At 45.0% G+C, this 27,566-nt stretch overlaps 1 protein-coding gene across 2 annotated transcripts; it reads left to right on the top strand.

The window, feature by feature from the left end:
- LOC109869409 (SPRY domain-containing SOCS box protein 1) lies at positions 1-27,026 on the top strand. Of its 2 annotated transcripts, none has more exons than XM_031803970.1 (3): positions 1-217; positions 11,155-11,912; positions 24,045-27,026. In XM_031803970.1, the coding sequence occupies exons 2-3, from the start codon at positions 11,225-11,227 to the stop codon at positions 24,170-24,172; spliced, it is 816 nt and encodes a 271-aa protein (XP_031659830.1). In that variant the 5' UTR covers positions 1-217; positions 11,155-11,224; the 3' UTR covers positions 24,173-27,026. The 2 variants fall into 2 exon arrangements, with proteins under 2 accessions (XP_031659830.1, XP_031659829.1); XM_031803969.1 differs by having other exon boundaries at positions 10,979-11,912.
- The last annotated feature ends 540 nt before the right edge of the window (positions 27,027-27,566 follow it).

The raw sequence follows: 27,566 nt of genomic DNA, 5'->3' as shown, positions 1-27,566 counted from the left end.
TTGGACCACGTGACTGGATAGTACACGTTAGGGCAGCCATCGTTTTACCTAATTCATGTCCAACCCAAAATGGGAAAGAGGTGGAAGGATTGGAGAGGATAGAACGAACAGCAATGCAATAGCTTGGGTATTGTGTTTAAATTGGAGAAAAAAAACTCGCTTTTCCAATCCTCTCTGTAGGTTTTATTGGTTGAAAACAAGAAGTTGCCAAGCCAAGGTGAGTTTTATTTCGTTCGTGTGTGTTTTTTGTTGTTGTAGATCTTTTGTTTCGGCTTTTACTTTGGCTTTCCTGTCTGAATAATTGACTATTCATGGGTTTTTAGACGCAAATCAATATGTCATGAATAAGGATATAGCTTGGTTAATTTATCATATTTAAATGACACGAAGTCAGAATTGTATTTATTTATTTTCAACGAGGGAATCTATCTCATCAGTCTCTTTGCCGCCACACCCGCACTTCTCTAAATGATTATGAGTAGGAACACGCTTCCTGTGTTAAGGATACAAAGTAACCGTACCTTCTTCACCTTGCTAGTGGGCCAGTCCAGTGGTCGTAGCTGACTTCCTGCCGGGGTGTATGTTCTGAGTGTTAGGGATTAGGCTAGATACCTTGCTAGTGGGCCAGTCCAGTGGTCGTAGCTGACTTCCTGCTGGGTGTATGTTCTGTGTGTTAGGGATTAGGCTAGATACCTTGCTAGTGGGTCAGTCCAGTGGTCGTAGCTGACTTCCTGCCGGGGTGTATGTTCTGTGTGTTAGGGATTAGGCTAGATACCTTGCTAGTGGACCAGTCCAGTGGTCGTAGCTGACTTCCTGCCGGGGTGTATGTTCTGTGTGTTAGGGATTAGGCTAGATTCCTTGCTAGTGGGCCAGTCCAGTGGTCGTAGCTGACTTCCTGCCGGGGTGTATGTTCTGTGTGTTAGGGATTAGGCTAGATACCTTGCTAGTGGGCCAGTCCAGTGGTCGTAGCTGACTTCCTGCCGGGGTGTATGTTCTGTGTGTTAGGGATTAGGCTAGATACCTTGCTAGTGGGCCACTCCAGTGGTCGTAGCTGACTTCCTGCTGGGTGTATGTTCTGTGTGTTAGGGATTAGGCTAGATACCTTGCTAGTGGGCCAGTCCAGTGGTCGTAGCTGACTTCCTGCTGGGTGTATGTTCTGTGTGTTAGGGATTAGGCTAGATACCTTGCTAGTGGGCCAGTCCAGTGGTCGTAGCTGACTTCCTGCTGGGTGTATGTTATGTGTGTTAGGGATTAGGCTAGATACCTTGCTATTGGGCCAGTCCAGTGGTCGTAGCTGACTTCCTGCTGGGTGTATGTTCTGTGTGTTAGGGATTAGGCTAGATACCTCGCTAGTGGGCCAGTCCAGTGGTCGTAGCTGACTTCCTGCCGGGTGTATGTTCTGTGTGTTAGGGATTAGGCTAGATACCTTGCTATATAGGTCAGGTAATGACTAACTCGTGTCATCAGCTGCCCTGAGTTGTGGTAGGTTTAGAAAAGCAGTAACCTCGGGAATCCTTGACCATCCATGTGTATTTGACAAATAAAATTTGATTTGATTCTAGCAATACGATAGACTTGTTAAATGTCATTCAAACAAATGTCTTTGTGTGCTATGCTGATTTAAAAAAATGTTTTTGCCTACTGGCATATCATAACCAACGGTGTCTGTCGCATTTAGGTCCAAAACAGATCTATAGTACCAGGTTAGCTAGATCCTGTTATCGGAGATGTATCAGGTCTGTTACCAGGCTAGCTACATCCTGTTATTGGAGATGTATCAGGTCTGTTACCTGGCTAGCTAGATCCTGTTATCGGAGATGTATCAGGTCTGTTACCAGGCTAGCTAGATGCTGTTATTGGAGATGTATCAGGTCTGTTACCAGGCTAGCTAGATCCTGTTATCGGAGATGTATCAGGTCTGTTACCAGGCTAGCTAGATCCTGTTATCGGAGATGTATCAGGTCTGTTACCTGGCTAGCTAGATCCTGTTATCGGAGATGTATCAGGTCTGTTACCAGGCTAGCTAGATCCTGTTATTGGAGATATATCAGGTCTGTTACCAGGCTAGCTAGATCCTGTTATCGGAGATATATCAGGTCTGTTACCAGGCTAGCTAGATCCTGTTATTGGAGAGGCGTCTTGATTAGGTCATTGGTGATAGTCCTCTGTTTGTAGTACTGTAGCGTCTACACTTCAACCGCAAGACCAGAACCCGGGACGTTATGATCGCTGGCGACCTACACACCTAAACTAAATCTTAATTTGACACAAAAGAAGTTCAGGTAGTATTCAGCCTAAATGTAGACTTTGTCAACACAAGAGACCAAGTGTTCCCTTGGCTCAGCTAAATCCTTTAGAGTCCCCTCTGCATCTCAATCAGCTCCTTACTAACCCAGGGGCCTGGAAACCCCCCAAGACAATCAGCGACAGGACCGAACTCGCCAGCCTCTCTACTCGTCCACCTTCCCTCACATTCATTTCAAGTGTATATGAATAGGGACGGATACGAGCACCCAATGTGCTGCACCATAGTGTTGTATCTCAGGCAAATGTTCAGCAAGCGTCCTTGGGAAAGGGGGCATTAGTTACCATCACTATATGCTAATCATTTTAAATGTAATCTATTTCTGCTATTACCTATAGCCTGTGAAGCGTGTGGTATAAAATTCAGTCACCACAACAGTGGTGGTTCTTCTGAGAAAGTGGGGAATGAATGGTTAAATTTGAGCCCCAAATGACACCCTATTCCCTACATAGTGCACTACTTTTGACCAGAGCCCTATCAAAAGTAGTGCACTAGATAGGGACTAGGGTGATATTTGAGTCAAAAGCCAAAGTCTCTAGCACAAAGCATGTGCAAATTAACATGTTTCATTCTCCCGTGGACTGAGGCCCTGAAGGCTGGACGGGCTTTGAGAAGGACGATTGTTTACATCAGGCGGTGATCCCAAATGATACCCTGTTCCCTATTTAGTGCACTACTTTTGACTAAGGTCTATAGGGTACTGGTCAAAAGTAGGGCACTATGTAGGGCATAGGGTGCCATTTGGGAAGTAGTCCCAGAGAGTGGCCACCCGCTGCTGGGGTATTCTTCCCCTCTGTCTGGCCATCATTGAGGAGACATGCCCCATTTTAAATGGTTGTTTACTTGTATTAGAAAAAGAGCCAAAATGCTTCTCAATGAACTCTTGTCTACAATTCAATTAGTGGGGCCTAACCTTTCCCTTCTCAGCAGCAGCTAGCACGGTTTAGTTCCTGTTACCACAGTTCCCTGGCTGTCTTTAGTTCCCTGGCTGTCTTTAGTTCCCTGGCTGTCTTTAGTTCCCTGGCTGTCTTTAGTTCCCTGGCTGTCTTTAGTTCCCTGGCTGTCTTTAGTTCCCTGGCTGTCTTTAGTTCCCTGGCTGTCTGTTACCACAGTTCCCTGTCTGTCTTTAGTTCCCTGTCTGTCTTTAGTACCCTGGTTGTCTTTAGTACCCTGGTTGTCTTTAGTTCCCTGGTTGTCTGTCTGTTACCACAGTTCCCTGTCTGTCTTTAGTACCCTGGTTGTCTTTAGTTCCCTGGTTGTCTGTCTGTTACCACAGTTCCCTGGCTGTCTTTAGTTCCCTGGCTGTCTGTTACCACAGTTCCCTGGTTGCTTTAGTTCCCTGGCTGTCTGTTACCACAGTTCCCTGTCTGTCTTTAGTTCCCTGGCTGTCTGTTACCACAGTTCCCTGTCTGTCTTTAGTTCCCTGTCTGTCTTTAGTTCCCTGTCTGTCTTTAGTTCCCTGTCTGTCTTTAGTTCCCTGGCTGTCTTTAGTTCCCTGGCTGTCTTTAGTTCCCTGGCTGTCTTTAGTTCCCTGGCTGTCTTTAGTTCCCTGGCTGTCTTTAGTTCCCTGGCTGTCTTTAGTTCCCTGGCTGTCTTTAGTTCCCTGGCTGTCTTTAGTTCCCTGGCTGTCTTTATTTCCCTCGCTGTCTGTTACCACAGTTCCCTGGCTGTCTTTAGTTCCCTGGCTGTCTGTTACCACAGTTCCCTGTCTGTCTTTAGTTCCCTGTCTGTCTTTAGTTCCCTGGCTGTCTTTAGTTCCCTGGCTGTCTTTAGTTCCCTGGCTGTCTTTAGTTCCCTGGCTGTCTTTAGTTCCCTGGCTGTCTTTAGTTCCCTGGCTGTCTTTAGTTCCCTGGCTGTCTTTAGTTCCCTGGCTGTCTTTAGTTCCCTGGCTGTCTTTAGTTCCCTGGCTGTCTTTAGTTCCCTGGCTGTCTTTAGTTCCCTGGCTGTCTTTAGTTCCCTGGCTGTCTTTAGTTCCCTGGCTGTCTGTTACCACAGTTCCCTGGCTGTCTGTTACCACAGTTCCCTGGCTGTCTTTAGTTCCCTGGCTGTCTTTAGTTCCCTGGCTGTCTTTAGTTCCCTGGCTGTCTTTAGTTCCCTGGCTGTCTTTAGTTCCCTGGCTGTCTTTAGTTCCCTGTCTGTCTTTAGTTCCCTGGCTGTGTGATACCACAGTTCCCTGTCTGTCTTTAGTTCCCTGGTTGTATGCTTGTCCCCAAGCAACATGGACAGAATACAGATAGAATTGATCAGACATGCTGATGATCGGCAGTGACACCAGAGCCGAGCCAGTGAAGTGGATCATTTTGTTCACGTGACATCCTATTAGACAATGTGGAACACATGACGACAATAAACACACATTTTAAATTTGAATTGAACCATTGATTTAAGCTGTCATTTGGTGCAATACAATGTTCCAAGCAATGCGCCAAGCTACACCAGCCGTTACATAAGATTGCAACATTTGAGTGGGGCAAGAAATTGGCAAAACCAGATCTGGGCCGCACAGCACAAACGCACGTAGGAGCTGCTGTATGTTACCAGGCAAATTTCTCCTAAAAGTATTTCATTTGAAATTGATTCAAAACATCACAGATGGGTCTGGGACCAAGCTACAGTGAATCAGGTTCTCATCTTGTGTTTGGTGCCAAGTCTTTGGTGTTGATTTGTAGGTCTGTCCAGTAAGCAGGGCAAGTACTGCACTATGAATGGAATATGGTGCACTATGAATGGAATATGGTGCACTGTGAAGGGAATATGGTGCCTTTTGGTGCACTGTGAAGGGAATATGGTGTCTTGGTGCACTATGAAGGGAATATGGTGTCTTTTGGTGCACTATGAAGGGGATATGGTGTCTTTTGGTGCACTATGAAGGGAATATGGTGTCTTTTGGTGCACTATGAAGGGAATAGGGTGCCTTTTGGTGTACTGTGAAGGGAATAGGGTGCCTTTTGGTGCACTGTGGAGGGAATAGGGTGCCTTTTGGTGCACTGTGGAGGGAATAGGGTGCCTTTTGGTGCACTGGAGGGAATAGGGTGCCTTTTGGTGCACTGTGGAGGGAATATGGTGTCTTTTGGTGCACTGTGGAGGGAATATGGTGTCTTTTGGTGCACTGTGAAGGGAATATGGTGCCTTTTGGTGCACTGTGAAGGGAATGTGGTGCACTGTGAAGGGAATGTGGTTCCTTTTGGTGCACTGTGGAGGGAATACGGTGCCTTTTGGTGCACTGTGGAGGGAATACGGTGCCTTTTGGTGCACTGTGGAGGGAATACGGTGCCTTTTGGTGCACTGTGGAGGGAATATGGTGCCTTTTGGTGCACTGTGGGGGGAATATGGTGCACTGTGGGGGGAATATGGTGCACTGTGGAGGGAATGTGGTGCACTATGAAGGGAATATGGTGCCTTTTGGTGCACTGTGAAGGGAATATGGTGCCTTTTGGTGCACTGTGAAGGGAATATGGTGCCTTTTGGTGCACTGTGGAGGGAATATGGTGCCTTTTGGGACTGAGACTCTGTGTTCTGTAACTCTGTCTTGTAGCTGGTCACTGCATTCACAGTGTAGCCAGACCAGTAGCCTTGTGATTTCTTGCCCTGGAAAACCAGACTGTAACAGCGTGTGTTATATGTTTAAGCCAGAAGCAGTATGAATATTTTTCCTACTATCCCCTGACCAGACAACTGTATCATAAGAAATGTCTTTCTGCCCTCCTTATTTCCTATTTTTGGAAATTGTGGTCATTTTATTTTATTTTGGCTGAACAGCAGAGATGGAAGTAATCTGTATATTTCCTAGTAGTGTCACAGTCTTCCTTTCCACGGTCGGTAGCAGGGCCCTTTCCACGGTCGGTAGCAGGGCCCTTTCCACGGTCGGTAGCAGGGCCCTTTCCACGGTCGGTAGCAGGGCCCTTTCCACGGTCGGTAGCAGGGCCCTTTCCACGGTCGGTAGCAGGGCCCTTTCCACGGTCGGTAGCAGGGCCCTTTCCACGGTCGGTAGCAGGGCCCTTTCCACGGTCGGTAGCAGGGCCCTTTCCACGGTCGGTAGCAGGGCCCTTTCCACGGTCGGTAGCAGGGCCCCTTTCCACGGTCGGTAGCAGGGCCCTTTCCACGGTCGGTAGCAGGGCCCTTTCCACGGTCGGTAGCAGGGCCCTTTCCACGGTCGGGTAGCAGGGCCCTTTCCACGGTCGGTAGCAGGGCCCTTTCCACGGTCGGTAGCAGGGCCCTTTCCACGGTCGGTAGCAGGGCCCTTTCCACGGTCGGTAGCAGGGCCCTTTCCACGGTCGGTAGCAGGGCCCTTTCCACGGTCGGTAGCAGGGCCCTTTCCACGGTCGGTAGCAGGGCCCTTTCCACGGTCGGTAGCAGGGCCCTTTCCACGGTCGGTAGCAGGGCCCTTTCCACGGTCGGTAGCAGGGCCCTTTCCACGGTCGGTAGCAGGGCCCTTTCCACGGTCGGTAGCAGGGCCCTTTCCACGGTCGGTAGCAGGGCCCTTTCCACGGTCGGTAGCAGGGCCCTTTCCACGGTCGTAGCAGGGCCCTTTCCACGGTCGGTAGCAGGGCCCTTTCCACGGTCGGTAGCAGGGCCCTTTCCACGGTCGGTAGCAGGGCCCTTTCCACGGTCGGTAGCAGGGTCTCCCAGTTGCAAATTATGCTCTTGTGTTTGTTTTTTTTCCCCAAAAATTTTCTTTATGTGAAACCACATTTGGTTTACACACCCAAACCAGACTACCCCAGTGACCTAGTAACAGTTAGTTAGTCCTTGTAGAAGACTGTCAGTTATTTTTGCGAGTGTCATTCTGATAGTAATTTTAGCTGTGAAAAACATGAAATTGAATTCAGCTAATCAACCCTCTCATCATCCCAGTGAGCTCAAAGTTGTATTTTTATGCGCTGTTATTTAGGCATAATAAGACTTTCTGGGGGGGGGGGGTCTTTCAGCAATGGGTGGTGTTGCCCCCAATCTTCTTGGAGTCATTTCATGGAATATTTCAAATATTCTGAAGACAAAATGATTTCGTAATGTTGTAGTGTGTTCCAGTGATTGGACACAGTATAATATTAACATCAAAGCCTCTGACCTCTTATAGTGTTTAAGGGTCAGTTGCACATATATAACCAGCCATAGTCAGTTGATTAGCCAGCAGCTGTGGGTTAAAGAGCTGAGCTGAGGCAGTTTTAAAATACTAATCTCATATACAGTGGGGCAAAAAAGTATTTAGTCAGCCATCAATTGTGCAAGTTCTCCCACTTAAAAAGATGAGAGAGGTCTGTAATTTTCATCATAGGTACACTTCAACTATGACAGACAATGAGAAAAAAAAATCTAGAAAATCACATTGTAGGATTTTTAATGAATTTATTTGCAAATTATGGTGGAAAATAAGTATTTGGTCAATAACAAAAGTTCCTCAATATTTGTCATTGCCAACAAAGGGTATATAACAGAGGTCAAATGTTTTCTGTAAGTCTTCACAAGGTTTTCACACACTGTTGCTGGTATTTTGGCCCATTCCTCCATGCAGATCTCCTCTAGAGCTGTGACGTTTTGGGGCTGTTGCTGGGTAACACGGACTTTCAACTCCCTCCAAAGATTTTCTATGGGGTTGTGATCTGGAAACTGGCTAGGCCACTCCAGGACCTTGAAATGCTTCTTACGAAGCCACTCCTTCATTGCCTGGGCGGTGTGTTTGGGATCATTGTCATGCTGAAAGACCCAGCCACGTTTCATCTTCAATGCCCTTGCTGATGGAAGGAGGTTTTCACTCAAAATCTCACGATACATGGCCCCATTCATTCTTTCCTTTACACGGATCAGTCGTCCTGGTCCCTTTGCAGAAAAACAGCCCCAAAACATGATGTTTCCACCCCCATGCTTCACAGTAGGTATGGTGTTCTTTGGATGCAACTCAGCATTCTTTGTCCTCCAAACACGACAAGTTGAGTTTTTACCAAAAAGTTATATTTTGGTTTCATCTGACCATATGACATTCTCCCAATCTTCTTCTGGATCATCCAAATGCTCTCTAGCAAACTTCAGACGGGCCTGGACATGTACTGGCTTAAGCAGGGGGACACGTCTGGCACTGCAGGATTTGAGTCCCTGGCGGCGTAGTGTGTTACTGATGGTAGGCTTTGTTACTTTGGTCCCAGCTCTCTGCAGGTCATTCACTAGGTCCCCCCGTGTTGTTCTGGGATTTTTGCTCACCGTTCTTGTGATCATTTTGACCCCACGGGGTGAGATCTTGCGTGGAGCCCCAGATCGAGAGAGATTATCAGTGGTCTTGTATGTCTTCCATTTCCTAATAATTGCTCCCACAGTTGATTTCTTCAAACCAAGCTGCTTACCTATTTCAGATTCAGTCTTCCCAGCCTGGTGCAGGGCTACAATTTTGTTTCTGGTGTCCTTTGACAGCTCTTTGGTCTTGGCCATAGTGGAGTTTGGAGTGTGACTGTTTGAAGTTGTGGACAGGTGTCTTTTATACTGATAACAAGTTCAAACAGGTGCCATTAATACAGGTAACGAGTGGGGGACAGAGGAGCCTCTTAAAGAAGAAGTTACAGGTCTGTGAGAGCCAGAAATCTTGCTTGTTTGTAGGTGACCAAATACAGTGCCTTGCGAAAGTATTCGGCCCCCTTGAACTTTGCGACCTTTTGCCACATTTCAGGCTTCAAACATAAAGATAGAAAACTGTATTTTTTTTGTGAAGAATCAACAACAAGTGGGACACAATCATGAAGTGGAACGACATTTATTGGATATTTCAAACTTTTTTAACAAATCAAAAACTGAAAAATTGGGCGCGCAAAATTATTCAGCCCCCTTAAGTTAATACTTTGTAGCGCCACCTTTTGCTGCGATTACAGCTGTAAGTCGCTTGGGGTATGTCTCTATCAGTTTTGCGCATCGAGAGACTGAAATGTTTTCCCATTCCTCCTTGCAAAACAGCTCGAGCTCAGTGAGGTTGGATGGAGAGCATTTGTGAACAGCAGTTTTCAGTTCTTTCCACAGATTCTCGATTGGATTCAGGTCTGGACTTTGACTTGGCCATTCTAACACCTGGATATGTTTATTTTTGAACCATTCCATTGTAGATTTTGCTTTATGTTTTGGATCATTGTCTTGTTGGAAGACAAATCTCCGTCCCAGTCTCAGGTCTTTTGCAGACTCCATCAGGTTTTCTTCCAGAATGGTCCTGTATTTGGCTCCATCCATCTTCCCATCAATTTTAACCATCTTCCCTGTCCCTGCTGAAGAAAAGCAGGCCCAAACCATGATGCTGCCACCACCATGTTTGACAGTGGGGATGGTGTGTTCAGGGTGATGAGCTGTGTTGCTTTTACACCAAACATAACATTTTGCATTGTTGTCAAAAAGTTCAATTTTGGTTTCATCTGACCAGAGCGAGCACCTTCTTCCACATGTTTGGTGTGTCTCCCAGGTGGCTTGTGGCAAACTTTAAACGACACTTTTTATGGATATCTTTAAGAAATGGCTTTCTTCTTGCCACTCTTCCATAATGGCCAGATTTGTGCAATATACGACTGATTGTTGTCCTATGGACGGAGTCTCCCACCTCAGCTGTAGATCTCTGCAGTTCATCCAGAGTGATCATGGGCCTCTTGGCTGCATCTCTGATCATTCTTCTCCTTTTATGAGCTGAAAGTTTAGAGGGACGGCCAGGTCTTGGTAGATTTGCAGTGGTCTGATACTCCTTCCATTTCAATATTATCGCTTGCACAGTGGGATGTTTAAAGCTTGGGAAATCTTTTTGTATCCAAATCCGGCTTTAAACTTCTTCACAACAGTATCTCGGACATGCCTGGTGTGTTCCTTGTTCTTCATGATGCTCTTTGCACTTTTAACGGACCTCTGAGACTATCACAGTGCAGGTGCATTTATACGGAGACTTGATTACACACAGGTGGATTGTATTTATCATCATTAGTCATTTAGGTCAACATTGGATCATTCAGAGATCCTCACTGAACTTCTGGAGAGAGTTTGCTGCACTGAAAGTAAAGGGGCTGAATAATTTTGCACGCCCAATTTTTCAGTTTTTGATTTGTTAAAAAAGTTTGAAATATCCAATAAATGTCGTTCCACTTCATGATTATGTCCCACTTGTTGTTGATTCTTCACAAAAAATACAGTTTTATATCTTTATGTTTGAAGCCTGAAATGTGGCAAAAGGTCGCAAAGTTCAAGGGGGCCGAATACTTTCGCAAGGCATTTTCCACCATAATTTGCAAATAAATTCATAAAAAAATCCAGAAAATCACTTTTCTCATTTTGTCTGTCATAGTTGAAGTGTACCTATGATGAAAATTACAGACCTCAACTTTTTAAGTGGGAGAACTTGCACAATTGGTGGCTGACTAAATACTTTTTTGCCCCACTTAGCAGATGCTTTTTATCCAGAGTGATTTACAATACATTGAGTGCATACATTTTGTCTGTGATTCCTGCATGTGGGAATTGAACCCACAACCTTGCTAACCTTACTTGCACCAGGCCCTTACTGAACCACACATTATAGTAATAGGGGAATAGGAAGTCAATGTAAGTTGTTGGTGTAATGATTTGTGTTCGACCTCTTCTCATCCATCTTCCCTTCCTACTGGCTCTTCTCCTCCTCATCCATCTCTCCTTCCTCCTCTCTCTTCTCCTCCTATTTCTTCCCAGGTGGGCTTGAACCAAGACCTGGCCTGATCCTGTTACCTGGCAACCAGTGACAGGGCACCAATCCTAGCCTCCTGATTGGCTGTGACAGAAGCAGGCTGTAGAGGTGGTGAGGAGGGGGAAACCGAAAACAAACTACTTTGCTCACCCCCTTTTTTTGTTTCTTCTTTGTTTTGAAGGGGGGGGGGGAAGAGGAGCACTCGACAGAAGGAGGAGTGCTCTGTGGGCGCTCTAACTTCACAAAGGAGTATGGGGCAGAGTGTTCCTGGAGGCATAAAGACTATTGACATGAGGGACCCGGCATTCAGGCCTCTGGAGCTGGCAGCTCTGGACCATAACAAGCCCTCCAGGCTGGATCTGCTGCTGGACATGCCCCCTGCTGGACAGGAGGTCCAGATGCAGCACTCGTGGAACAACAACGACCGATCGCTCAACATCTTCGTCAAGGACGACAACAAACTGGTCTTCCATCGGCACCCCGTTGCTCAGAGCACAGATGCCATCCGGGCCTGTATCGGCTACACCCGGGGGCTACACATCTGGGAGATCAGCTGGGCCATGAGACAGCGGGGCACGCACGCCATCGTCGGCGTGGCGACGGGAGAGGCGCCGCTTCATTCCGTAGGCTACACGACCCTGGTGGGTAATAACCACGAGTCCTGGGGCTGGGACCTGGGACGGAATAGACTTCACCACGATGGAAAGAATCAGCCCAGTAAGATGTACCCTGCGTTCCTGGAGCCGGATGAGACGTTTATAGTCCCCGATTCATTCCTGGTAGTGTTGGACATGGACGAGGGGACTCTGAGCTATATTGTGGACGGACAATACTTAGGGGTGGCTTTCAGGGGACTCAAGGGGAGGAAGCTGTACCCTGTCGTCAGTGCTGTGTGGGGGCACTGTGAAATACGAATCCGCTACATCAATGGACTCGATCGTAAGTAGTGCCTATAACAGAGCTCTCCAACCCTGTTCCTCGTCAGCTTACCCTCCTTGTAGGTTTAAACTCCAACCCTGTTCCTGGAGAGATACCCTCCTGTAGGTTCACACCAGGGCTCTCCAAACCCTGTCACTGGAAAGCTACCCTCCTGTAGGTTCACACCAGGGCTCTCCAACCCTGTTCCTGGAGATCTACCCTCCTGTAGGTTTACACTCCAACCCTGTTCCTGGTCAGCTACCCTCCAGTAGGTTTAAACTCCAACCCTGTTCCTGGTCAGCTACCCTCCTGTAGGTTTACACTCCAACCCTGTTCCTGGTCAGCTACCCTCCAGTAGGTTTAAACTTCAACCTTGTTCCTGGTCAGCTACCCTCCTGTAGGTTTAAACTCTAACCTTGTTCCTGCTGTTCCTGGTCAGCTACCCTTCTGTAGGTTTAAACTCCAACCTTATTCCTGGTCAGCTACCCTCCTGTAGGTTTAAACTCCAACCTTGTTCCTCGTCAGCTACCCTACTGTAGGTTTAAACTCCAACCCTGTTCCTCGTCAGTTACCCTACTGTAGGTTTAAACTCCAACCCTGTTCCTGGAGAGCTACCCTCCTGTAGGTTTAAACTCCAACCTTGTTCCTGCTGTTCCTGGTCAGCTACCCTTCTGTAGGTTTAAACTCCAACCCTGTTCCTGGTCAGCTACCCTCCTGTAGGTTCACTCCAGCCCTGTTCCTGCTGAGCTACCCTCCTATAGGTTCACTCCAGCCCCAGTTGTAACTAACCTGATTCAGTTAATCATCCAGTTAATAATGAGAATGAGGTGGACTAGATTAGGATTGGAGCTCAAACTAGCTTTTCATGAACAGGGTTGGAGTTAAACCCTACAGGAATGTAGCTTTTCATGAACAGGGTTGGAGTGCCCTGGCCTATAATATATTTTCTAAACTGTAATTGTTCAGAGTTGGCTTGGGTCTGGGATATGATTTGAGACTCTTTTCTTTTTTTTCTAAACGCCATAGGAATCTACTATAGGCTTGTCTCACAGCCAGCTGTTGTCTTGGGTTCTTTGGAACGCATAGAAATATTCTATGTAGAACAAACATGCCTCTCTGACATGCATTAGGATAAGGAATCATGTTGGCTCTAGCTATCTCACTTCTATATGTTCCAGTTGAAAAGATGAGTGCTACTGCACGTGTTCCTAGCTATCACGTAATACTTCCTCCTCGGGAACTATAGCAACAGTGTCTGTCTGGACATTGGTTGGAATCTGGCAAATGTAACTCCACCAATCAATGGCAGGTAAAATGAGAGAATCTACCAGACACTTTTTTTTTTTTTACCAGAAAAATATTAGACAAAAAATAACTGAATGAGCATTCTTTAATGTTTTTAAAAACAAGAAACTTCTAACTAGTAATACAGAATGTATTGCTCAATTACCTTCATGACCTGAGTTTTAAATCATTAGTTAAAATAAGTAATTTTGATACAATAGTCAAACTGATAAACGGTTGTACAACTGAACATCAACAATCAACTAAGTTCCAAAATACTGAGTGATACGGTTGATTTATTATTAGTTCAGGGCTCAAACACTGACATTAGTACAGTGTACATAAGTTCATATTTAGGAACACAAATAAATGTAGGATCGCAATATAATTGAGTGTTTTTAATTATTTAAATGACACAGTTTTTTGGGGTGTGTTCCATGCTCAATGTACCCCCAAATATGAGTCATTAGGTGAGACAAACGTGTTCACCTGACCCTTTTAAGTTAACAGCACATATTATTGTTTAATATTTTTATTTGACCTTTATTTAACTCGGCAAGTCAGTTAAGAACAAATTCTTATTTTCAATGACGGCCTAGGAACAGTGGGTTAACTGCCTGTTCAGGGGCAGGACGACAGATTTGTACCTTGTCAGCTCGGGGTTTGAACTTGCAACCTTCCGGTTACTAGTCCAACGCTCTAACCACTAGGCTACCTGCCTCCTCTACACTCTAACCACTAGGCTACCCTGCCGCCTCTAGACTCTAACCACTAGGCTACCTGCCTCCTCTACACTCTAACCACTAGGCTACCTGCCTCCTCTACACTCTAACCACTAGGCTACCTGCCACCTCTACACTCTAACCACTAGGCTACCTGCCACCTCTACACTCTAACCACTAGGCTACCTGCCACCTCTACACTCTAACCACTAGGCTACCTGCCACCTCTACACTCTAACCACTAGGCTACCTGCCTCCTCTACACTCTAACCACTAGGCTACCCAGCAGCCACATGTGTCTGTCTATCAGAGATGAGAATCTCTGTCTACGTTTGCAGCAGTCCGTTCCAGCAAACTCAAACTAATATTGAAGAACAACCTAGCGTGTGAACAAAACGATGTAACTAAGCCAATCACCACCAGGATAATGTCACATTTCACTAGCCTTTCAGGTCAATTCAACCAACTTCTACATTTGGGCTTTGGATTGGGGAGGGGGGTGGATTAAAAACTGTTCTGTGTGATCACCCGCCAACGTGGCTGGTGAAATAGACATCTTACCCGCTAATGCCAAAATCTACCCTCATTTGGCTGGTGACGGGGTGTTCATTTCCCACCCTGGTTGTAAATGCTTCCTCCTAGGGAGCTTTAGGAGCTAGACATTGGGTTGTACAGACGGATGTGATTCAGAACTAGGTCAAAGACACAATTTCAGGGCTGCATTTGACATGTTGTTAAAAAAAACTCTAAAATGTATCGTATATATATATATATATATATGTCAAGAAATCTGTAATTGATTTTTTTTAAACGTTTCTTTTTTTTGCTGAGAAGATCTTAGTCGTAACAGTTTAGTCGCCAACTACTATATATTTAACAGTGGACCATTGGAATTGACCAAGAGAACACAAACAGATCTGAGATCAGGCTTCTCTGGTGTTGCCTTGGTGTTGCGTTCATGTTTTTAATGATGTTTTTAATGAGGTCAACCTTTGAACATAACACACCCAAGTTAATTACATCCCAAATGGCACTCTATTCCCTACATAGTGCACTACTTTAGACCAGGGCCAATAGGACTCTGTAGTAGTGGTGCACTACTTTTGACCAGGGCCAATAGGACTCTGTAGTAGTGGTGCACTACTTTAGACCAGGGCCAATAGGACTCTGTAGTAGTGGTGCACTACTTTAGACCAGGGCCAATAGGACTCTGTAGTAGTGGTGCACTACTTTAGACCAGGGCCAATAGGACTCTGTAGTAGTGGTGCACTACTTTAGACCAGGGCCAATAGGACTCTGTAGTAGTGGTGCACTACTTTAGACCAGGGCCAATAGGACTCTGTAGTAGTGGTGCACTACTTTAGACCAGGGCCAATAGGACTCTGTAGTAGTGGTGCACTACTTTAGACCAGGGCCAATAGGACTCTGTAGTAGTGGTGCACTACTTTAGACCAGGGCCAATAGGACTCTGTAGTAGTGGTGCACTACTTTAGACCAGGGCCAATAGGACTCTGTAGTAGTGGTGCACTACTTTAGACCAGGACCAATAGGACTCTGTTGTAGTAGTAGTAGTAGTAGTGCACTACTTTAGACCAGGGCCAATAGGACTCTGTAGTAGTAGTCCACTACTTTAGACCAGGGCCAATAGGACTCTGTAGTAGTGGTGCACTACTTTAGACCAGGGCCAATAGGACTCTGTAGTAGTGGTGCACTACTTTAGACCAGGGCCAATAGGACTCTGTAGTAGTGGTGCACTACTTTAGACCAGGGCCAATAGGACTCTGTAGTAGTGGTGCACTACTTTAGACCAGGGCCAATAGGACTCTGTAGTAGTGGTGCACTACTTTAGACCAGGGCCAATAGGACTCTGTAGTAGTGGTGCACTACTTTAGACCAGGGCCAATGGGACTCTGTAGTAGTGGTGCACTACTTTAGACCAGGGCCAATGGGACTCTGTAGTAGTGGTGCACTACTTTAGACCAGGGCCAATGGGACTCTGTAGTAGTGGTGCACTACTTTAGACCAGGGCCAATGGGACTCTGTAGTAGTGGTGCACTACTTTAGACCAGGGCCAATGGGACTCTGTAGTAGTGGTGCACTACTTTAGACCAGGGCCAATGGGACTCTGTAGTAGTGGTGCACTACTTTAGACCAGGGCCAATGGGACTCTGTAGTAGTGGTGCACTACTTTAGACCAGGGCCAATGGGACTCTGTAGTAGTGGTGCACTACTTTAGACCAGGGCCAATGGGACTCTGTAGTAGTGGTGCACTACTTTAGACCAGGGCCAATGGGACTCTGTAGTAGTGGTGCACTACTTTAGACCAGGGCCAATGGGACTCTGTAGTAGTGGTGCACTACTTTAGACCAGGGCCAATGGGACTCTGTAGTAGTGGTGCACTACTTTAGACCAGGGCCAATGGGACTCTGTAGTAGTGGTGCACTACTTTAGACCAGGGCCAATGGGACTCTGTAGTAGTGGTGCACTACTTTAGACCAGGGCCAATGGGACTCTGTAGTAGTGGTGCACTACTTTAGACCAGGGCCAATGGGACTCTGTAGTAGTGGTGCACTACTTTAGACCAGGGCCAATGGGACTCTGTAGTAGTGGTGCACTACTTTAGACCACAGTTTTGAGTAGAACTTGGTGATGTAATGGACTTGGGTGTAACAGTACATTGCAAAGGTCGACCCCGTTTTACTGCACATCAAGGTTACACCAGAGAACTGAGGATTTGTAGCCTGGACCCAGACCTTTGTTCTCTCTTGCCAGTTCCTATGGTCACTGTTAATGTAAAGGAGTTGGCAAGACAAAACAAACAGATCTGGAACCAAGCTAGAACAGACTTCAGTTAGGCTAGCCTGGTCCCAGATCTGATAGTGTTGTCTTGCCTACTTCTATGATAAATGGCAAAAATCGATCTGGGATCAAGTTAGAGGCATCTACAGATAACACTGTTAGGCTAGCCTGGTCCCAGATCTATTTGTACTGTTTTCCCAAACTTTAGCCTGCCAATTCAGCAAGCCAGCCTAAACAGATCTGGGACCAGGCTAGAGCCACTGATTACAACTACTATGTAAGCCAGTTGGGCACAACCTGATAATGTGCCATTGGCATTGTGATTAAATCTTTATTTTTATCTCTCTATGCCCCAGATACAACAACTGTATACATTTCACAAACCTGTTGATCACTTTGATCTAGGTCTGGGTAGTATTTTCTGTAGTAAGGAGTGTCAAGAGAATAGTCCCTTCAAGTTATTGATCTGACAACTAGAATAGTATCCTGTAAAACCTGTATGTTTCCCAGGTCCAACGCACACTGAACAGCAACGTAACATGCAACAATCTCAATGATTTTTACTGAGTTACAGTTCATATAAGGAAATCCGTCCATTTGAAATACATTTTATTAGGCCCAAATCTATACATTTCACATGACTGGGCAGAGGCGCATCCATGTGTGGGCCTGGGAGGGCATAGGCCCACCCACTTGGGAGCCATGCCCATCCACTGGGAAGCCAGGCCCATCCAGTCAGAATGTCTTGTTTTTTCCCCACAAAGGGGCTTTGTTACAGACATAAATACTCCTTAGTTTCATCAGCTGTCCCGGTGGCTGGTCTCAGACGATCCCGCAGGTGAAGAAGCTGGATGTGGCAGTCCTGGGCTGATGTAGTTACACGTGGCCTGAAGGTTGTGAGGCTGGTTGAACGTACTGCCAAATTCTCTTAAATGACGTTGGAAGCTGCTTATGGTAGAGAAATGAACATTAAATTCTCTGACAACAGCTCTGGTGGACATTCCTGCATTCAGCATGCCAATTACACGCTCCCTCAAAACTTGAGACATCTGTGGCATTGTGTTGTGTTACAAGGTGCATGTATGTAACGACCATGCTTTTTAATCAGCTTCTTGATATGCCGCACCTGTCAGGTGGATAGATTCCCTTGGCAAAGGAAAAATGCTTAGTAACTGGGATGTAAACAAATTAGTGCACAACATTTAAGAGAAAATCTTTTTTGTGCGTATAGAACATTTCAGGGAACTTTTATTTCAGCTTATGAAACATGGGACCAACACTTTACATGTTGCATTTTATATTATGACTGATGTTTTGGTGACGTTTTGGTGTTTGGTAGTTTTTTTTTTTTTTGGCTGTTCGCACACATTCTTTACTTGAGGCAAGTTGAAGTTCGGTAACCGAAGTCGACGCCCCTTCATCTGTGATTGGTCAATAGTAGTACTAGTAGGAGTCGACTATGGATGCGATTCTTCAACCAAGTGTTTGTCAATGAGACGACGACTAGTTGTAGTGTAATATTTGTCAAGTGAAATAATTTGCATCAAACATCTTAGATGTAAAATAATGCAACCTAAGATCTCTGCAAAAAAAAAAAAACGTCATCGAGAAATTTGTAATTAATTGACTATTTTGAGGAAGTTTATACTGGCTATGTTGCTGCAGTGAGACAAACAGTAATATTACTGCCTTCTTTCTTCTCATTTTCCAAGCGAAGGTCTTTTTTAAGGGAGTGTGCGAGAGGCACCGTCGTCCACCTAGCTGAGGTCTGCGAGTAAACCGAGCCTGGTATGCAGGCGCCTTAAGCCAGCTTTTCCATTTGCATTGCTTTCACCAATTTATGTGAAAAGCCATTTAAGGAAGGAGTATTCAAACGGGCAACCTGGAGTTTCTTTTTCCCTCTCGGCATGTGATCTGACCATGATGAACTCTGACCCCAAGTCCTTCTCTATTCTAGAACGTCTCATTCTGCAGCAAGAATCTAATCAAATGTTATTTGTCCAAGGGTGTGTCAACCAACCCATGTACTTCGTAAGAAAATATTTTGTAAATAAACTAAAGTAACAATGTGGCTATGTACAGGGGGTACCAGTACCGAGTCAATGTGCTGGGATCCAGGTAATTGTAGGTCGGGGTAAAGTGGCTATGCATAGATAATAAACATTGAGTAGCAGTAGTGTAAAAACAAAGGGGGTCGGTCGATGTAAACAGTCCAGGTGACCATTTGATTAGCTGTTCAGGGGTATTCTGGCTTGGGGGGTTGAAGCTGTTAATAAGGAGCCTTTTGGACCTCGACTTGGCACTCCGGTACCGCTTGCTGTGCAGTAGCAGAAAGTCTCCAACAATCTTTTGAGGGCCTTCCTCTGACACTGCCTAGTATACAGGTCCTGGATGGCAGAGAGCTCCAGTGATGTACTGGGCTGTACGCACTACCCTCTGATTATAGAGGTTCTGGATGGCAGGAAGCTTGGCCCCAGTGATGTACTGGGCTGTACGCACTACCCTCTGTAGAGCCTTACGGATGCCATAACAGGCGGTGATGCAACTGGTCTCCTGAGGGGGAATAGGCCTTTGTTGTGCCCTCTTCATGACTGTCTTGGTGTGTTTGGACCATGATAGTTTGTTGGTGATGTGGACACCGAGGAACTTGAAGCTCTCGATCCGCTCCACTTCAGCCCCGTTGATGAGAATGGGGACGTGGCTCGGTCCTCCTTTTCCTGTAGTCCACGATCAGCCCCGTTGTCTTCATCAAGTTGAGGGAGAGGTTGTTGTCCTGGCAACACACTGCCAGGTCTCTGACCTCCTCCCTATAGGCTGTCTCATCGTTGAGGGAGAGGTTGTTGTCCTGGCACCACACTGCCAGGTCTCTGACCTCCTCCCTATAGGCTGTCTCATCGTTGAGGGAGAGGTTGTTGTCCTGGCAACACACTGCCAGGTCTCTGACCACCTCCCTATAGGCTGTCTCATCGTTGAGGGAGAGGTTGTTGGCCTGGCAACACACTGCCAGGTCTCTGACCTCCTCCCTATAGGCTGTCTCATCATTGTCGGTGATCAGGCCTACCTACCACCGTTGTGTTGTCAGCAAACTTAATGATGGTGTTTGAAACAGTGGGGAGCTTGACGTTCTCGCTCTCTCTCTCTCTCCTTCCAAAGGGCTTTTTTTTGTGGCATGGGAAACATGCTTATATTGTTTGTTTCACTTGCTTTGGCAATCAGAAATGAATAGTAAACATTACCTTAAGTTAATCGTTACATTATACTGAAAAGTTTTTAAATAATAAAAAATGTTTATATTATGGCCATGTGTTGTAACGATATGAAAATAGTTGGGGCTGGGCGATATTGCCAAAATAAATATATTACACTATTTTTCACTTTCTTTTTAAAAATGTATTTCTATTTTTAGTGTTTTGTTTTTGAACAATGTAAGTTCTAAGTTTGCTTCATGGCTAGTGCTTGACCCTAGGGAGGCAACACACACTAGGTCAATGGGTCTTCCTCCATTCTGATTGGTTTATACTGTTCTATTCAACCAAAAACCATTTTCAGCCATTTTCTTGATTTCAGTTGAGATCATTTCCACACTGCCACTTGGCCTGTACGATATGGGCAAACAATTATCTAAGCTTTTATTTTTTACCAAATGTTGCAATTGCGATTTGACTTGTGATTTAGAATAAAACACTTGGGTGAACTGTTGGAATCATGGAAATAGAATGATTATATATACATGCATACATACGTACATACGTACATACATACATACGTACATACATACATACATACGTACGTACATACATACGTACATACATACGTACATACATACATACGTACATACATACATACATACATACGTACATACGTACATACATACATACATACATACATATGTACGTACATACGTACATACGTACATACGTACATACGTACATACGTACGTACATACGTACATACGTACATACATACGTACATACGTACATACATACGTACATACGTACATACGTACATACGTACATACGTACATACATACATACATACATACATACATACATACGTACATACATACGTACATACGTACATACATACGTACATACGTACATACGTACATACGTACATACATACATACATACATACATACATACATACATACATACATACGTGAGATATTTATATATATATATATATATACTGCTCAATAAATAAAGGGAACACTTAAACAACACAATGTAACTCCAAGTCAATCACACTTCTGTGAAATCAAACTGTCCACTTAGGAAGCAACACTGATTGACAATACATTTCAAATGCTGTTGTGCAAATGGAATAGACAACAGGTGGAAATGTATAGGAAATTAGCAAGACACCCCCAATAAAAGAGTGGTTCTGCAGGTGGTGACCACAGACCACTTCTCAGTTCCTATGCTTCCTGGCTGATGTTTTGGTCACTTTTGAATGCTGGCGGTGCTTTCACTCTAGTGGTAGCATGAGACGGAGTCTACAACCCACACAAGTAGCTCAGGTAGTGCAGCTCATCCAGGATGGCACATCAATGCAAGCTGTGGCAAAAAGGTTTGCTGTGTCTGTCAGCGTAGTGTCCAGATTATGGAGGCGCTACCAGGAGACAGGCCAGTACATCAGGAGACGTGGAGGAGGCCGTAGGAGGGCAACAACTCAGCAGCAGGACCACTACCTCTGCCTTTGTGCAAGGAGGAGCAGGAGGAGCACTGCCAGAGCCCTGCAAAATGACCACCAGCAGGCCACAAATGTCCATGTGTCTGCTCAAACGGTCAGAAACAGACTCCATGAGGGTGGTATGAGGGCCCGACGTCCACAGGTGGGGGTTGTGCTTACAGCCCAACACCGTGCAGGACGTTTGGCATTTGCCAGAGAACACCAAGATTGGCAAATTCGCCACTGGTGCCCTGTGCTCTTCACAGATGTGCTCAGTGTGAACCTGTTTTCATGTGACAGAGTCTGGAGACGCCGTGGAGAATGTTCTGCTGCCTGCAACATCCTCCAGCATGACCGGTTTGGCTGTGGGTCAGTCATTGTGTGGGGTGGCATTTCTTTGGGGGGCCGCACAGCCCTCCATGTGCTCGCCAGAGGTAGCCTGACTGCCATTAGTTACCGAGGTGAGATCCTCAGACCCCTTGTGAGACCATATGCTGGTGTGGTTGGCCCTGGGTTCCTCCTAATGCAAGACAATGCTAGACCTCATGTGGCTGGAGTGTGTCAGCAGTTCCTGCAAGAGGAAGGCATTGATGCTATGGACTGGCCCGCCCGTTTCCCATACCTGAATCCAATTGAGCACATCTGGGACATCATGTCTCGCTCCATCCACCAACGCCACGTTGCACCAGAGACTGTCCAGGAGTTGGTGGATGCTTTAGTCCAGGTCTGGGAGGAGATCCCTCAGGAGACCATCCGCCACCTCATCAGGAGCATGCCCAGGCGTTGTAGGGAGGTCATACAGGCACGTGGAGGCCACACACACTACTGAGCCTCATTTTGACTTGTTTTAAGGACATTACATCAAAGTTGGATCAGCCTGTAGTGTGGTTTTCCACTTTAATTTTGAGTGTGACTCCAAATCCAGACCTCCATGGGTTGATAAATTTGATTTCCATTGATCATTTTTTGGGTTATTTTGTTGTCAGCACATTCAACTATGTAAAGAAAAAAGTATATTTAATTCATTCAGATCTAGGATGTGTTATTTTAGTGTTCCCTTATTTTTTTTTAGCTATATATATATATATATAATGCGCGCACACAAAGAAAGGGCTAGGGGGTACAATATCACATTAGAAGTTATTAATCTGTTACCGGCCTTGTGGCAGTTCATGTCCCATCACTTCCCACATGCACTATTTCTCAACCACTACTGGATGGAACAATCATTACTGTGGAAATAAATATCACTGAATTAAGAAAATATTGGAATTAAAAGTAGGCTAATGGCATTTTTGAAGGCATTTATCATATTGTTGCTTACTGAAACTCCCCAAAGTCATCTAACCATTTTAAATATTTTATTAAATTAATAGCTGTGAACTATAATTTCAGCACCGCTACGATTGAGACAGTGTTATCGCGCTACTATGTGACAAGCTTGTGGACTCCTCAATCAATCCGATTGTTTTCACAGACTCTCTGTTTAAAAAAAGTGTATATATATATATATATATATATATATATTTAGTTATAATTAGGCTGGGAAAATGTTAGCCAAATTGAGGTTTGTTCACGACGATAATAATCTTTAGTCTAGGTAATCTAACAGTGTTATCAGAACATTTTAACTAGCATGTTTTGTAGCTTAGTGGGTTATTTTGCTCTTCTCTTGCGAAGTAGCCTATGCTTTATTCCTGCTGAAGGGTGAATTAATCTCCCAGTATCTGGTGGAAAACAGACTGAACCAGGTTTTCCTCTAGGATTTTGCCTGTGCTTAGTTCCATTTATTTATTTTTATCCAAAAAATTTAGAAAAAAACTCCCCAGTCCTTAACGATTACAAGCATACCCATAACATGATGCAACCACCACTGTACTTGTGCATGTGACATTAAAACTATGCTTGAAATAAGTAATACACTTTGTAATCAAGAAAAAGTTTATTGCTTTGCCACATTTTTTGCAGTTTTACTTTAGTGCCTTGTTGCAAACAGGATGCATGTTTTGGAATATTTGTATTCTGTACAGGCTTCCTTTTCACTCTGTCAATTAGGTTAATATTGAGGAGTAACTACAATGTTGTTGATCCATCCTCAGTTTTCTCCTCTATCACAGCCATTAAACTTTGTAACTGTTTTAAAATCACCATTGGTATCATGGTGAAAATCCCTGAGAAGTTTCCTTCCTCTCCGGCAACTGAGTTAGGAAGGACGCCTGTATGTTTGTAGTGACTGGGTGTATTGATACACCATCAAAGTGTAATTAATAACTTCACAATGCTCAAAGGGATATTTCATTATTGCACACAGCGAGTCCAAGTCCATGAAGCTTGTGACTTGTCAAGCAAAGTTCTTGCTGAACTTGAACCTGAACTTATTTAGGCCATAACAAAGGGGTTGAATACTTATTGAGTCAAGACATTTCAGCTTTTCATTTTTAATTCATTTGTAAACATTTCAGAAAAATAATTCCACTTTGACATTATGGGGTGTTATCTATAGGCAGGCCAGTGACAAAATAATTTAAATTAAACCCATTTTAAATGCAGGCTGTGAGACAACAAAATGTGGAAAAAGTTGAGGGGTGTGACTGCTCTGTCTCGCTCTCTATTTAAGTTAAACTAAAATGTTCTATTTTGCTGTGCTGTACTCTAAATATCTCTCTTCCCTCCCCAGCTGAGCCTCTCCCTCTGATGGACCTGTGTCGGCGCTCCGTGAGGGTAGCTCTGGGAAGAGAACGACTGAGTGAGATCCATGGTCTGCCTCTACCAGCCTCTCTCAAGAATTACCTTCTCTACCAATGACCCCCTCAGCACAACATAGAGAACATCTCTTAGATCCGTGGACTGCCCCGTCTGTTGCCTCAATACATACACAGAACATGTCTCTCTCTCTCCTCTGACTGCCCCGTCTGTTGCCTCAATACATACACAGAACATGTCTCTCTCTCTCCTCTGACTGCCCCGTCTGTTGCCTCAATACATACACAGAACATGTCTCTCTCTCTCCTCTGACTGCCCCGTCTGTTGCCTCAATACATACACAGAACATGTCTCTCTCTCTCCTCTGACTGCCCCGTCTGTTGCCTCAATACATACACAGAACATGTCTCTCTCTCTCTCCTCTGACTGCCCCGTCTGTTGCCTCAATACATACACAGAACATGTCTCTCTCTCTCCTCTGACTGCCCCGTCTGTTGCCTCAATACATACACAGAACATGTCTCTCTCTCTCCTCTGACTGCCCCGTCTGTTGCCTCAATACATACACAGAACATGTCTCTCTCTCTCCTCTGACTGCCCCGTCTGTTGCCTCAATACATACACAGAACATGTCTCTCTCTCTCCTCTGACTGCCCCGTCTGTTGCCTCAATACATACACAGAACATGTCTCTCTCTCTCCTCTGACTGCCCCGTCTGTTGCCTCAATACATACACAGAACATGTCTCTCTCTCTCTCCTCTGACTGCCCCGTCTGTTGCCTCAATACATACACAGAACATGTCTCTCTCTCTCCTCTGACTGCCCCGTCTGTTGCCTCAATACATACACAGAACATGTCTCTCTCTCTCCTCTGACTGCCCCGTCTGTTGCCTCAATACATACACAGAACATCTCTCTCTCTCTCTCTCCTCTGACTGCCCCTTCTGTTGTCTCGATACATACACAGAACATGTCTCTCTCTCTCTCTCCTCTGACTGCCCCGTCTGTTGCCTCAATACATACACAGAACATCTCTCTCTCTCTCTCTCCTCTGACTGCCCCGTCTGTTGTCTCGATACATACACAGAACATGTCTCTCTCTCTCTCTCCTCTGACTGCCCCGTCTGTTGCCTCAATACATACACAGAACATGTCTCTCTCTCTCCTCTGACTGCCCCGTCTGTTGCCTCAATACATACACAGAACATGTCTCTCTCCTCTGACTGCACTGTCTGTTGTCTCGATACATACACAGAACATGTCTCTCTCTCTCTCTCTCTCTCTCTCCTCTGACTGCCCTGTCTGTTGTCTCTATACATACACAGAACATGTCTCTCTCTCTCTCCTCTGACTGCCCTGTATGTTGTCTCAATACACACAGAAAACATGTCTCTCCCTCTCTCTGTCTGTCTCTGGGATTTTCCCCCTCAGAAGTGTAGCTCAACCAGTTCAACAACTCAACACATCACTCCAGCCTCTCGGTTCGAGCTCTGACTCATCCTTCCCAGCCCTCAGGGTTGGTTTGTACCAATCACACCACAGAGTGAGAAGAATATCATTGTGTGATGCCTGGAGTGTTCAGGAAGCCGTAGAGACCATGGTTGGTAATGGGTCAAGTTTTTTTTTAAATTTTCGTTCTATAATCCTGTTTATGATGGTTTACTTCAATCATATACTGAGATATCCACGTCGATGACGGGCATGATATGCAGAGGGCTTTATGCGTATCTTTGCTGGTCCTGAGGGCTTTGAGATGACTGCCATAGTGGTACTACAATATGTCTTGTCTGACTGTGTGTTGAAGTGCAATGAGTTTAACTGGTACCGTCAGTCTGTTGTGACCGCAACACCTCCTTAATAGTGATTTTTGACTTTCTCTCCTTTTCCGTTTTGTCATCTTAAATGAAAATTCAATCAAGTGATTGATTGCTGTCTGACATGTCCTGTTGGCCCTCCACCTCTTCAGTTTGGTGGAGGGCCGTTGTGTGGTATAACAGATGGCTTTGTTGCATGTTGAAAACTATTTGTAAACATTTTCCAAGCACAAGGTGGTGCCATTTCTCATCTTTACTTGTTCCTCCTCTTTTAGTGGTCCATCAGGAAATGGTACTCCTTTTTATATACTTGAGAGAGATTTTATGAGATTTCCTTGGAATGTTTTTAATAAAGTTAGTTAGTGCTCACCTTCCACTCTCCAGTAGATGATGGTTGATCTCAGCCCAGACGGTGTGTGCCTGGTGATGGCCATGCACTGACCACCTGCCATATTATTGTGGTGTGTGATATATACCACACAACAATGACCACCTGTTACGAAGGTGGTGATACAACTCCATTACTCCTGGAAACACCAGCACTGCAGTTTGTCCTTCAAGGTGACCGTACACCTACCCCCAACCTTTTAAAGGGACAGTTCACCCAAATTACCCCCCCCCCCCCCCCCCCCCCATGATAGTATAAGCTGTCTGGACAAGGACGGAGTACAATCCAAGCTTTGGGTTCGTTTACCTAGAATCCCGTTATCCATAGACCTGCTTTCGGGGTAAAAAATACATTTTAAAAAGTATAATTTTATTTGGGTGAACTCTGCTCTGCTGCGCTATCAGGTTTTCTCCCTGCAATATTTGAAGCACCTGTTAAATGTACCGATGTCCCCAACATATTTTTATTGACGAGCTTTATGTATATAAATGATGACATCGCTGTGAGAATTTCTAACATTCTAACTAGCAGACTGTTTTGTCATTGGTCGCCAAGCCATTCACTGTACAATGTCCGTGACCATAGTCTTCTCTCTGCTTCGGACCCATGGACTCTTTCGTGTGTATCAAGGACTTGTTTGGGTATAAGGGATGGTTAGGTAATTCTGAAATGTGTGGGGATGTCATTGGAAGGTGTGGGGTCTTTTTTAATTTTTTTAAAACTATTTTGATTTAGTTGGAAAGCATATGTTCAAACAGTACTCTGTTTCCTGGATAGGGGTCTACCTTTTTTCTTTTTAAATGGGCGGATGTAGTTGGCGTTGTGCTGGGCATCGATCGTTTTTATTTCTTGTTTTTTTTTCTAGTTTGCTCATTTTAATTTTGTTTATGTAGTAACTTCCATAATAAAAGTGTATTTCGAATTATATTTTGTGTTGTGTGTAATTTCATGGAGTCCTCAAAGTATTGACATGGTAATAGAACCAAGTGGGTGTGTTTTTTTTTTTTAAATATTTTTTTTTGTGTGTAAAATTTGAAATATGGTAAACATTTGAAACTCAACTGTCGCTTCCAATAATCATGGGGTTTGATTTCCGCTGGGGCCACCCACACAAAAAAAATATGCACTCACTTTGGATGAAGACTTCTGGTTTAGTAGGAAATGGGAGCTCCGCCAGGTTCTTCCTTATCTAGTCGTCAGGGGGTACCAAAGAGCAGATTTACTGGCCTTCTAGCATCAACTACCTGTATGAACGTTCAGCCGAATCTCTTTCTAAAACATTTCACTCCAAGT

This window comes from Oncorhynchus kisutch, linkage group LG24 (genome assembly GCF_002021735.2).
Source record: "Oncorhynchus kisutch isolate 150728-3 linkage group LG24, Okis_V2, whole genome shotgun sequence".
Lineage (NCBI taxonomy): Eukaryota > Metazoa > Chordata > Actinopteri > Salmoniformes > Salmonidae > Oncorhynchus > Oncorhynchus kisutch.
This window is presented reverse-complemented; position numbering and strand designations above follow the sequence as displayed.

Bases quoted from the DNA above. Each gene is read 5' to 3' on its own strand.
- LOC109869409 (XM_031803970.1), top strand. From the start codon at position 11,225: ATGGGGCAGAGTGTTCCTGGAGGCATAAAGACTATTGACATGAGGGAC. The intron at 11,913-24,044 runs GTAAGTAGTGCC...TTCCCTCCCCAG, and splicing joins CTACATCAATGGACTCGATC to CTGAGCCTCTCCCTCTGATG.